We start from the raw sequence: 13,812 nt of genomic DNA, 5'->3' as shown, positions 1-13,812 counted from the left end.
GGGACATTTGAAGATGCTGCTGGATTTGAATGTGGAGGAGGGCCCAGGAGCCAAGGAATGCAAGGATTGCAGCTCTAGATACAAAAATGGCAAAAAGCAGGATCCTGTACCAGGTCCCTGGATGAGGGGTGAGTCAACATCTTGGTTGTGTCCAGGGAAACCCTTTTCAGAATTCTCACTCCAGAGCCATCAGAGGATAACTGTGTGTTTTCTAAGTCCCTAAGGCAGAGACAATTCATTTTACCATCAAAACAGAAGTAAATACAGGGACAGACAGGCAGGCAGAAGGGGAGAAACACAGGTGAGAACAGACAGACAGGAGGGTGTTGGGTGATGAGGATTCCGGTAGACAGTGAGAGATACAGGGGGTCAGAGACAGATGGAGAGACAAGCAGATAGGGAGCCTGGAGAAAGGTGAGAGAAGGGCAGCAAGTCAGTTGCTGGGCAGCAGGCAGGAGATGAGGCAAGCTGGCAGGGGGCAGATCAAAGCTGGAAGTGGGCAAAGGGGCAAGGACAGGGAGAGTGACAGCAAGACAGGATGGCGGGCAGGGGCCCTCAGGGCTTGTCCTTGTCCCCACCTGGATCAGAGAGCTTCCTGAGCTGCAAGTAGATCCCATTTTTGGATCTCAGCACAATGACTGGCATGGGCACAGGGACCCTGGAGGAATCTGGTGACAGCTCAAAGCGAAGCAAGGTCAGGGCCACGGCCACCTTCAACTCATTCATGGCAAACTGCTTCCCGATGCAGTTCCTACGTTCGGAGATAAAAAGGAAGTAAGCAGAGGCTTCTAACCCCTGCTGAGCACAGGGAATCAGGGCTCTCCTAGAGGTGGCCCAGCCCTAATCCCTTCCTTACTCAACACACTGAACTTGCCAGCAAAGCTCTCCCCCTGACAGATGACAAAGCCCACCTCTCTAAGGACTAGCTCCTAACTCATACTCCTGCTCTCAGCAGGAAAACCTGGGGAGCATCAGTGCTCTAAACCACAGAGTCAAGTCAAGTGGATCAAGACTGTGAACTAGTACTTTATTCACTCGTCCACTGGCAATTCCCGGTTTCAGGTCAGCCCAGGGCACTGTAGGGGCAGGGCAGACAGCCTCTCAGAACCTTACCACCTACGGTGGACAGACAGGCTGCCCAGTCCCCAGAGATGACAAGACAGGGCTGTGCAAGGAATCAGAATGGCAACAGGGAGGCTTCCTGGAGAGGACAAGGGTTAATGACCCTGAACCTACTGGACCCATTCCTTCCCAGTTAATGGTCTTGCTTCCTGTCTCCCTCAGTCCCTCAGTCAATCTACCTTTGGAATGTTCCATTCTAATCCAAAAATGACCCTCCTAACAATCACTTGGGCTCCTCATCTGGCCTTTTCAGCCTCCATTCCTCCCCTTCCCTCTAAAGCCCCAGTAGCTCCAGGCCTGCTATGTTCCGCATCACAGGGAGCACATGTCCCAGTGCCTCAGCGGCATCACAGCCCTCTCTGGATTCTTCCTCACTCATCTTGAATCTGTCCCTCTCGTCTTCCCGACTCAGGGACGGTTGAGGTCCCCTCCCCTCGCCTCTGCCATCCTCATGCTCAAGGCTCCATCCAGTGACCACCACCCTCACCCCCTCTGCTGGCTGCACCTCTTCCCACTCTGGACCCTCAAGGCACCATGGGTGTAACTCAAGGACACAGCACATCCAGTGCCCAGCATAACGCCGGATCCTGGATCCTCCACAGTCTGCTCAAGGAATGAATGAGTGAAAGAGTGGATGTGTGAATGATGTCTGTCTTGAGGAGACATGTTGTTGACAGTGAGCCCTGGGGGAGGATAGCGTTATCATCCCTGTGTTCCCATCTCCTAGCACAGGTCTTGGCACACGAAGACACGCATAATACATACTTTCATATTTAAACAATAGTAATTGAATTGAAAACAACTCAAGTGGAATGAGAATATAAGAAATATTCAGTTTGATCTAGGAATCAAGCTGCTGAGTCCCTCCTGCCCTCTAGTAGCAACTGAATGACCTGCAGCCATGTCTACAAGGAGGACTGGACCCTTGTATAAACCAAATCCTAGAATCAATAGGAGACAGTTTACTTGAACACTGTTCTGTTAAGGTTGATTCATCAACTGAAAGTTTCCTAGATCTGTACAGTCAGAAAAAACTTGTTTCTACTAAGTTACAAAGTCACTGTAGTTACTATTTCAGGGGAGGTTCTGTGCCCTTTAAGATCTTCACAGCAATCATTAGGAGTGTATCAATCAGGCTAACAGCTATTTCAAGGGTGCTTTATGTTTTACATGCAATAGATTTTTCAAATGCATGTGTGAAACACAAAATACTCTCCCCCATGTAGGGAAAGAGCAAATTAGCCAAGATGGCATTGTCAGGCGCTCTCTCCCTGCGGTCTCTCACTGTCGCCTCAAGGTTTGTAACTAATGATTATGGAACAGCTAGACCACGTATAGCACTGCGTATGTGTGTCACATGGTACTGGCTTGGACTCTGGCTACTTTTGTTATATAAGCTCCACCTGCAAAAGGTCTGAGGAGGTGTGTGGTATGCCTTTATGAGTTTGACTATGAAAGCCCTGGTTACTGCTGCATTGGGGCCACGTTGGAGCAACATTATGGTTATATTATATGAGGTTATGTTCTAGCTATGTTATGGTTTTTACAGCTGCTGCTACAGTGGCTGCGTCAGGCAGGACAGAGCTGTGTTATGGCGGCCATAACACAGCCAGGAGAGAATAAATGTGTCTGCAGTTCCTATGGCTCCTCCAGTCCTCCTCCAGCCTCTTAGCTGACGCTTTACATCTATCCTGGGTTCAGCAAACAGTGTGAACAGTATGAACAGTGAGAAACTGGCATCATGAGCAGGATCAGCAATAGACTTCCCAAAGCAGGCTTGATTGTCCTCCACTTTAAAGTTTTTCTTACTAACATTACTCTGTATAATCTGGGACCATGGTATAAAATTCTGCTTTTTAATAAATAATTTTGGCAACAGAAAATATATGCCATGGTTATACTAATACACAGTCAAATCTATGTCGGATATACTGCAGGAATTGAGAACACACTCATTGACTGTGAAACTTTCTTCAAACTACAACTGTAACTGATCACATACATGACTTGAAGCCTCAGGACATGGAATTCCCAATCCAGACAAGCACGCCGAATACAGTGAGGGTGGACAGTGAATTAAGCAGAAAGACAGTGGGCTGACTAGAAAGGTGGGAACAGAGAAAATCATCTTTTAAGGTGACTGAAATTGTGCTAACCAAATGTGTAGTTTAAATTTCATGAAGACCTGTAATGCTCAAATGTCATACTCCTAAAGTGAGGAAAACACTGGATACTTTGGATTGGCCACTGACATGGAAATGAGGTCAATCCTTGTGGACAGTAGGAGGTCAGTGTCAGAGTGGAGGGCCCTGAAGACCTTCTTGTACATGGAGACCCACGCCTCCTTCTCAGCACATCAACAGACAAGGACAGAACTGCATGCTCCTCATATGAAGGTAGACAGTCACACACATCGGGTAGCAACCAGTGACACTTGCCTCCCCCAGTACAGAGGCCTCACCTGGATCCTCCTGAGAAGGGCAGGAAGGCATGGCTGTGTCGAGTAGAACCTGGCGCAAACCGAGTTGGGTCAAACACCTGCAGAGAGAGCACCAGGGTCAGGACATTTGGGGTCAAACCCCTCACATGAATGCACTGGGGGATAAGAATCCCAGAGAGGGAGCAGGGGAAGGGTTTGGTGTCGAGAGAGCATCCCATCTCCTCCTCCCACGTCCATCGTACCTCTGGGTTTGGCCACACCTTCGGGTTGTGATGAAGCCCATAAATGGAGAGGGAGACTAAGATTCCTGTGGGGCAGAGGAGAGAGAGAAGCCTGATGGTCCCATAGTGCAGGGGATGAGCGGCTTCACAAAAGTCCTGGGAGCCATCATGGGAGCACCCCCGGTCACTCTGAAAGAAATGATGCTCTTGCAAGACAGGTGGGCGGGGCATGACAAAGCACATGATCACAGATTAGGGGTAGGTGACCACAGCCCAGGACTGAGAATTAAAAGAATTGCAAGGTTACACTTAGGAGCAGCTCAGGTGACAACTCATATTTATCAAGTGCCATCATGAAGCTGGGAATTGAATCATTTAATCACACAAGCACTCCTGTCCCCACAAGCCCATGAAGCACCTGAGCCTCAGAGAGGTTAAGGGTTGGGTCTATGATCCCACAGTTAGGAGGGAACAGGGCTGGGATTCAGACCCACTGGGTGCTGAGTCAGTGGGTGGCCTCCAGCCATGGCAGGGCTCAGACCTCATCATCACCTGCTCTCTGCCACCCAGCAGAGGGCACCTCAGAGACTAGAGCCTCTGACCCATGACAGTGGAGTCTTTTGAGCTCCCTCCCTTATTTACACCCCATATGGAAGCACCATGCCTCCCTCTGCTTCTGCCGTCATGATTCAAGAATCAGAATTTTAGTTCTGTATTATAAGACTGCACAGAAGGGTCAACATTTATTTGTTGAGCTTTGTTGCATTCAAGTTTTGTGTCAAACATTTTTTCTTTCAGTAGAGGTTAATTACTTTTCAACAGTGTGTTAGTTTCTGCCATACTACAGTGCAAATAAGGCAGTTATGTATCTATATATATGGAGAAGGAAATGGTAACAATTCTTGCACATGGACAGTGGAGCCTGGTGGGCTATGTATTCTGATTTAGCAACTAAACAACAGCTATATCCCCTCCATCTTGCACCTCTCTCCCCTTCCCATTCCACCCCTCTAGGTCATTTCAGAGAATTAGGCTGGGCTTCCTTTTATAGGACTTCCCTGGTGGGTCAGGCTACACTTCTGCCCGCAATGAGGTCATCCCTGGGTTGGGAAGATCTCCTGGAAAAAAATGGCAGACAGTAGTCTTGCCTGGAAAATCCCATGGACAGAAACGTAAACAGTCCAGCGGACACAATGATCCCCTCCATCTTGCCTTTCCTTTCCTTTTTTCTGACTTCCCTGGTGGCTCAGGCGGTTCTGTCACCCCTCTTTGATCCTGGTCATTTCCTGATAAAATCAACCCACTCAAGGCTGAAAATCCCATGGACGGAGGAGCCTTTTGTCCATGGGGTAGCAGTTGGACACGACTGAGGACTTCACTATTTCTTTCTTAGATACATACATACTAGTATTTTACACATGATAGTCTATCTGTGTCGATGTTACTTTCTCAAATCATCCTACCCTCTCCTTCCCCTCCTGCATCCACAAGTCCATTCCCTATGTCTGCATCTACATTCTTGCTCTGCAAATACGTTCATCAGCATTATTTTCCTAGATTCTATATATACGTGTGTGTGTTATTATGCAATATTTGTTTTTCTCTTTCTGAGTGCTTCCCTCTGTATAACAGGCTGTAGATTCTTCCACCTCACTGCAACTGACTCATATTTGTTCCATTTTATACTGAGTAATATTCCATTGTGTATACGGACCACAGCTTCATATCCATTCATCTATCAGTGGACACCTTGGTTGCTTCCACGACCTGGCTATTGTAAACGATGCTGCAATGAACACTGTGGCACATGTGCTTTTTGGATTCTGGTTTTCCCAAGGTATATTCCTAGTAGTAGGATTGTTGAGTATATGGTAGTATTAATCCTAGGATTTATGGAAAAGCATTTTTTAAAACTCATTCAAACTACAGAATAAATATTATCTTCAGGCAGACAAGAGCCAGAGCATCCTGGAACTGGAAATGCACAGGTGGATTACTGGTCTAGCATGTGGTCCTACAGAGTGCTTAGCTGAGTGGTGAGGTGAAGTTCATACCTGCAGGTAAGGAGCGTCCATCAGGGAAGGTGATGGGCTTGCTCAGCTCTCTGCTGATGACTGGTACTGGTGGATAAAGTCTCATGGCCTCCTTGATGCACATGGTCGTGTAGGGCATCTGGTCCAGATGGTCCCTGAAAGGAAGCCCATCTGAGGGCAGGCAGGACTGGACAAACACGGATTCTCTCTAGTTCAGGTAGGACAGGGCTCTTCCATCTCCAGGACGCTCACCAGGTGATGGAAGCACCATCGGCGAGGAGGCTCTGGATCTCTTCCCGACACCTCTGCTGATGTTCTGGGTGGGAGGCTAGAGCATAGAGGATCCAGGAGATGCCACTGGCTGTGGTGTCGTGACCCTCAAACATGAACGTGTCCACCTCAGCACGGAGGTCCTCGTCAGACAAGCTGCTCCCATTCTCCATCTGTGGAGGCAGGACCAGAGTGCAGGGTCTGCCCTTCCTGTGTGCTTCCGCCCAAAGGCTCAGGCCTCTCCTGCCCACACTCACTCTGGCAAAGAGGAGGATGTCCAGGAAGTCCAAGTGCCTCCTGCTCCTCACCTTCTCCAGCTCTCCCTCCTTCTGCAGACGAGCCTTCCTCTCCTTGATCACTGCATCTGTCCCAGAGCAGTGATTTCCAGCCAGAACTGAGCACTCTGGGCAGTTCAGATTCTGCACCCACCATAACCCCATTTGCCCCTCAGGCCCAGTTTGGTGCCAGGTGGATGAGGGTGAGGGTGAGTGTGGGACTGGGTGAGCATGTCAGGAATTAGAGTTCCAACACATTCTACTCTAGACGGGAATCCCAACACTAGCACAGCCCTTGGGCCTCTGGCTGAATGCTGCTTGGATAGGGTCTCACTCAGCCATCACCAACATGGGGACTCCTGTAACTCCCTGTTCAACACCTGACTCCCTGACCTCTGGGTTCCCAGTCCCTGCAGCAGGTGGGTCTGTGCCAGCTCCTGAAGAGGAAGCAGAAGTCTGGGATCTGCCTAAGGGGTCAAGGCCAGGTCATGTGAGCCTGATGAAGGTGGGGGAGCAGCCCAGGAAGGAGGGGAACCTGTGTGTTGATGGGCGAGCTGGCAGGCCCGGTGGTTCCAGTGGCCTTCAGGGGTCAGCCTGTAGATGAGGTCGTTCTGGTGGAAAGCATTCCGCAGTCGGGAAATAATCAGATGACTGACGTCCTTGATGGCCTGGATGTAGGACTGGGAGTTCCTGAAGGGAGAGGATGCAGAAGAGGCTGGAGGCGAGGGAGGCGCTGACCTGGAGAGGGTCAGATTCCTCAGGTAACACCGAGGCATTGTGATTTCTGCCTCATTTCCCTGGAGCCCTCCCCCTGGAGTCCTTTACAGGTGTCCTGAGAGGCCAGGCTTCTCCCTGAGCAGGAGTCAGGGACCTCTGACTGAGTCAAGGGTGGTCTGGGTGGAATTTGACCGTGGTGCATGTCTCTCTGTAGAATGTTACTTCTTGTGTTGATAAACATCCACACTGCCCTTACTGCCTCTCAGGTAAGTCCTTCCCATTCGGGAAAACAGGACCCTGCCCTTGAAGAGCTGTCACTGACCTGTCCGTCTGGACGCTGCCCTGTTGGCTGAAGGCACACTTCATGATGGTGTCCAGGGTCATCAAGGAGACATGTCCAAAGATCTCCAGATGTGAGTCCTGGCTGACGAGCTCCTCCCACTTGTCCTGTGGAGGGAGGAGGCACTGGCCCTGCTCTGCTGCCCTAGAAGACCTGTGCTGCCAGGTCCAGGCTTTCTCTCTGTCTCTACATCTTCAGATGAGATTTCTCCATTTTCTAAGTAGACATGTTTTAGCAACTTAGGCCTGTAACACCCGTGTGTAATGTGATGCCTATTTTTTCTGAATCTTTCTTATATATGCAGTTATATTCTCCCCTAATATCCTAAGTAATTCTGAATATTTGGAATAATTTATGAAAATAACCACTTTTGGCAGAGCAGAAAGCATAGTTTCTCAGGCGACAAAGGGAGAACTTCTGTGTCCTGATGTCAGATCTGGATAGGTGATTTCCAACACAAGGAAGCAAATATTTCAAGGCAAGGAAAAGCTAAAATGGCTCTAATGGGGCATGAGCTACTCAATTGCTTTCGTTCATCTAATGTTAGCTAAGAACAGGTGCTACCTGGTCTGGATCAGAGGTGGTGTTTGTGAAGACCCAGCTCTGTGAATGTAGACCTGGCCTCATTTCCTCCCATGGATGGCTCAGTGATGTGCAAAAGCCATGGAACCCAGGCCAGATCCCACCTGTGTGACATCCTGGGATTTCCACTCTGCCTCTGCAGCTGTCATTGCCCAGGCCAGACAGGGCCACTGTGAGCTGACCTCCTTGATCTATTCCCCTGTGTTCAAACATGGAGATGGGAGAAGAGTGGACCCTGAATACACTGTGGCCCTATTTCTCTTGGTGAGGAGAAAAGTATGGATCCAGGTTGGTGCTTAGATGTTCCTCTGTCCCACCTGGCTTTAATGAGTGCTGTCTCCTACTAAGTCATGAGTGCATCATTCTGGGTGGCTCTATTCAGTAGGTGTCTGAGGGACATAAGTGTCTGATAGTGGACTTTGTCAGCTGTCCTGGATTCTAGTGTGTATGGTGACAAGTGATGGACTCACCAGCATCACTCGGACAGAGTCAGCCATGATTCCCACGTAGGGCTTCAGGATGTCATAGTGGAAGGCTGGGGTCAGCATCCGCCGGTGCTGGAACCACGTCTGCCCCTCCAACAGCAGCAAACCTGTCCCTGGACCACAGATGGGTGTGTATGGGTGTCGGAGAGGCTAAGGCCCTCTTGGGAGGAACCAGGGTGTCAGGAGAAGTCTCCTCATGGGCAAGGGTCAGCAAGGCCAGTACACTTCAGGGATGTGAATTTCCAGTATGTCTGTCCATAGCATGTGATTATGATGAAAAAAAACTGTAAGAGGGCAGGTGATAAAAGAACTTATCAAAAGTCAGGGAACATTAGAAAAGACTGAGAATTGATGAAGAAACAGCTAGGCTTCAGGAGGGCTACAGTGCCATTACAAAGACTGATGTTATTTTAGAAAAATGAGGTTTGATTCAGAGATGAGGGTGCCTGACACCTGTTCTCCATTTACACAAAGAGACTGCTCTTGGTTAACCTAAAGGGTGGGTGGTTGGCAGTTTTATTTAAATGCACTTACCAATCCAGGGCTTTATGAATCTGTGGATAATTTGAGCCTTTGGGTCTGAAAAGTAAGGAGGGAAGATGGATGGGACCAAACACGGAGACAGCCTCTAGAGCAGCTGAGGTCTAGACCTTGGCTCCCTTCCCTTCCTGGTGCTTGCCAAATGGCACTCACTCTGAAGTCACCACCCACTTGCCTCCCATCCCTGACTCTCTGTCCTGATAGTCACTGTGGTCCCAGGAAAGTAGACTCAGTGTTGCAGAGCAGAACACCCACAGGACTAAGATGGTGAATTGCCCTGAAACATAAACTCTGTTCAGTGCCATAGAATGAGACAGAATCTGTGATTTTTCTATAGTCAGTGGTAGTCTGGCCATCTCAAGACCCAGCAATCCCACTGCTGGGCATACACACCGAGGAAACCAGACTTGAAACAGACATGTGTACCCCAATGTTCATCGCAGCGCTGTTTATAATAGCCAGGACATGGAAGCAACCTAGCTGTCCATCAGCAGATGAATGGATAAGAAAGCTGTGGTACATATACACAATGGAGTATTACTCAGCCATTAAAAAGAATACATTTGAATCAGTTCTAATGAGGTGGATGAAACTGGAGCCTATTATAGAGAGTGAAGTAAGCCAGAAAGAAAAACACCAATACAGTATACTAACACATATATATGGAATTTAGAAAGATGGTAACGAGTGTATGCGTTTGTATAGAATAGTCTTTTGGACCCTGTGGGAGAGGGAGAGGGTGGGATGATTTGGGAGAATGGCATTGAAACATGTATAATATCATATAAGAAACGAATTGCCAGTCCAGGTTCGATGCAGGATACAGGATGCTTGGGGCTGGTGCACTGGGATGACCCAGAGGGATGGTATGGGGAGGGAGGTGGGAGGGGGTTCAGGATGGGGAGCACGTGTACACCCGTGGCAGATTCATGTTGATGTATGGCAAAACCAATACAATATTATAAAGTAATTAACCTCCAATTAAAATAAATAAATTTAATTAAAAAAAAAAAAAAAGACCTAGGACAGGCAACAGTGAAAGGTGCCCAACCTAAGACAGTGTGGACAAGGAATTGGCTCCAGGTCTGGGATCATCTCAATTTGTTTGTAAAAAAAAAAGAGACGTAAAAGAGAATCCAGCCCCACCAGGAGCAAGGCATTTAATAATAGTAAATAATGTAGTCCTATCTGGCTTTGGTTGGGAGGGTGTTTGGAGGAATTCAGGCCTTGGCATCTGACGTGCCTGTGTCTTCTGGAATTTCACACCCAGGGGCATGTACTCAAATGGAAGATTGTCTCCGGCTGAGGGTTTCCCTCTCACCTGATCTCCCCAGGACCATCTTCATGTAGTCAGGGTCGTAGACCAATAACAAGGCCCTCGTGCCCCACATCCAGCGAACACAGGCCCTTGGGTATTTCTCTACCCTTTTCAGTAGGTGTGGCAGCTCGCCCTCCTCTTGGTACTGTCACCAAGGGAAAGACAAGTCAGTGACTTCTTTCTTTTAGTTCCAGAGCAGGAGTGGAGGTGAAGGCCTGCAAGGGCACCAGGTGGTCACTCTGCAGCCATCAGCAGAACTAAGAGTTTAGAACGATTTCTTCTGACCTGGAATCTCATCCAACCTTGCAGGCTGTCCACCATTCTCCTAAGATCGGATTCTGTCCCATGTCAAGTAGAGTTATGGGCCAACACTACAAACTGCCTACAGAATCTTAGATAACTCCATGGCTTGTGAAACATTTGGAAATAATTTGCACACAGTCAGAAAACTACTTGAGCAATTTATGATAATTTGTATCACTTTGTAGGCTTCCCTGGCACCTCAGGTATTATGAATTTATCTACAAAGTGGGAGACCTGGGTCAATGCCTGTGTTGGGAAGATCCCCTGGAGAAAGTAAGCAAGTTTTCATATTATTTGGTTTATTTATAGAAGAGATAAATATTTTAAGAATTTAATGTATACATTAGTTTCATTTGCCATCCTGATCATATATATGTTTGATGTTATCCCAGCATACATTTAATGTATATGGGTATGAAAGAATGTTTGGAATGTGTTTGGCTAAGTGAAAAAAATTAAATATTACATTGTGTGTGATATAATTTTCCATCTTGAGTGTGTGCACAGTTGTAGGTCAGATTTGGCATGTACACATATGAGAATGGTATTGAAATAAGATTTTGATATGTGGAGTTTTGATCTCATTTTCGTTGACTAATTGTCAGAAACTTTTGTGCACTTCCCGTCTTGTGGTGGAATCTTTGTACACCCCTGAGTGTGGACCACAAAGGCCTTTCCTTTCTGAATTTGCCCTCTCTCTTCTTGCCCTGACAGGCTGGCGATTCCACAGGACCCATTGCTCTGCCCCCAGGATGCTGCTGCCAGCGCTTCCTGCACTGGGTCCACCTGCTCATCTTCCGTGTCTTTGCTCAAGTTCTTCCCTCTACCTGGTGGCCTGTCATCTTTACCACAGAGCAACTGCCTCTCCTCTACTTTGGAGACTCAGTTTGTTTTGTTACCTCTGGATTTCTGGTCAACAGTTGATCCCAGGCAAGTTCCAAATAGTCACATCATCTTTATTTCAATGGCTTCTGTGTAACTCAGATCAAACCCTCTACACTTTGGTATCTGACCTCTACCAGCATCTTTCTACCATCAAGACTCACCAGCTCTGAGGCAAATTGGCTACTCTGGGTCACGTTCCTTCACTGAGCTTGTGTTTACTGAGCAGCAACTCTGTGCCAGACACAGATTGAAGGCACTAAATTAGGCAGCGGCTCAAGATGCTTGTCTGTTTGTGGCCTGAAGGCTTGTGAAATAGACTGAGAGAGCAAGTGGCCATAAGCGGAAGGCATCATGAATGTGTGATGGACAGAAGACAAAGCCTATGAGGAAGCTTTGGGGAAGGGGGCCTAACTCAGACCTGGATGTTAGGAAGTCTTCCTGCACTTGCTTTTTCTTTGGCTCCTAATTTACCAAGATGCTTTCAGGATAGAAACATGAACCAGAGGCAAGGTTTCCCAGAAGAAGCTCATTGCTATGATCTGCAGAGAGAAATAATCTAGTTAGCACTGACTTGAGGGAAGGACATCCAAGGGAAAAAGAGTGTCCTCTCTACTCCTGGGAGATTCAGGATGAAAATGCCTTGGGCCTGGGACTTGTGAGACACTCATTGGAGGGATGAGATCATTCCGGGGAGAGGGCACATGGGAGCTGAGTCCCAGAGGCTGGAATGCACAGGCAGGGGGAAGGACCTTGAGTGACCTGGGGTGCAGGAGATTAGGAAGGAGAGGGGAGAGAGGTACTGGGCCAGCCTGCATGGGGCTTGGGCTGCTTCTAGTTCTTGTCTTTGGCTCCACTCTGCTCTAATCGTGCTGCTGAGAAAGAGAGACCTCAGCTCTCTGCAACCTGTGATTATCTCCTAAAATTTGTTTAAGCCACAGACCCTTGGTGACCCATTTCCATGTGGCCCCTGACTTTGCTCTGAGCTCCCCCACCCCCAGGCTTTGGTGCCGGTGCTGGGTGGGCTGGTGCTGCCCCTCCCAGCCTGCAAGCTGCTCCTTTCCCTCCTGCCTGTCCCTCCACACAATGGACTGACACCGCTCTGTGCAGGCTCTGTTTTGGGCACTGAGGGTGAGGAGGATTACAGGCTCAGTTCCAAAGCTCATAGTTCAGAAAGACGACACCAAACAGGCAGTTCTCCTCACCTGGCCCCATCATGGGAACTTTGCTCCTGTGTGTGGCCTCTGGTGTGGGTTTCTGGCACTGACCTTACCGGACTAGAAAATCCCTTAGTCTGAATGAACCAAGCCACTCTGTCTCCACACCTGACATAACCCAACCCCGCAGGTAAGCCTCTTTTCCTGTGACTTGACACATTCTTAGATTCCTGTCTGTTGTCTCCACACACAGTGAACCCACGGGGCTGATCCATCAGACTGGACATCTGTGCTCTCAGGAAAACACAGGGCCAGGTATGAACTTGCTGAGTGTGACCATGCTCTAGATCTCCGGCCCTCCCGACCCTCCCACTCCCCCATCCAGCTCCATCCTACCTCCCACTTGTGTCCACAGAACCAGTGGGAAGGAGGAGATGGGAAGTGATGAAGGGCTTTGAGCAGCCACTGTCTGCGTAGGTAGAGCTGTGCCGCCTTGATCAGAAGGAGAACCAGGCCGAGCAGGGAGACCACCTGCAGGAGCCCGGAGACACCGCCCAGGGCTCTGGAGGGGCTCAGTGCAGAGACACTCATGGTGCAGTGGCTTCTGGATCGCTGACTGTCCCTGACTGTGGCTGACCTCCCCTGAGCAGCCAGTCTGATCTGGGAGGATGTCCCCGCCCACCTGGGGGAGGGTGAAGGTGAAGGCAGAGCTCAGACCTGGGCCTCCAGATTTGCTGTTCTTTTTTTTTGTTTGTTTTTCTTAAACCAATCTCTCTTTTGTTACAAAATGTAAGTATTATAAAGAGAAGATAATGTTTATAAATTGATTTGGGAGTTTGAGTTTTCTAGGATACTGCAAACTATCACATTTACATTTTTGAAACCTTTAGACAGTTTGAAATAAAACAGAAAAGTAAATATTTTTAAAAGCTTCCTGACAACTGAGTCCCTTCAGAGTTCTCCTGAAACTATCACACATTGATAATTGGCTGTACCCCAATAAAAATTGGGCTGGTGGCACAGAGGGTAAAGAATCTGCCTGCAATGCAGGAGACCCAGGTTGAATCTTGGTCAGGAAGATCCCTGGAGAAAGCAATGACTACCCATTACAGTATTCTTTCCTGCAG

At 48.4% G+C, this 13,812-nt stretch overlaps 1 protein-coding gene across 1 annotated transcript; it reads right to left on the bottom strand.

Annotated features, from left to right (window-relative positions):
* Positions 1-555: 555 nt before the first annotated feature.
* LOC102268504 (cytochrome P450 4A25-like) lies at positions 556-13,301 on the bottom strand. The gene is made up of 12 exons (XM_070364914.1): positions 13,082-13,301; positions 10,347-10,488; positions 9,020-9,064; positions 8,471-8,598; positions 7,401-7,525; positions 6,897-7,051; positions 6,344-6,450; positions 6,069-6,259; positions 5,838-5,971; positions 3,805-3,869; positions 3,584-3,660; positions 556-751 (listed from the first exon to the last, which is right to left on the bottom strand). The coding sequence occupies exons 1-12, from the start codon at positions 13,274-13,276 to the stop codon at positions 556-558; spliced, it is 1,560 nt and encodes a 519-aa protein (XP_070221015.1). The 5' UTR covers positions 13,277-13,301.
* Positions 13,302-13,812: the final 511 nt, after the last annotated feature.

Source organism: Bos mutus, chromosome 3 (genome assembly GCF_027580195.1).
Source record: "Bos mutus isolate GX-2022 chromosome 3, NWIPB_WYAK_1.1, whole genome shotgun sequence".
Lineage (NCBI taxonomy): Eukaryota > Metazoa > Chordata > Mammalia > Artiodactyla > Bovidae > Bos > Bos mutus.
Note: the sequence above shows the minus strand (reverse complement) of the source record. Positions and strands in the feature narration are given on the sequence as shown.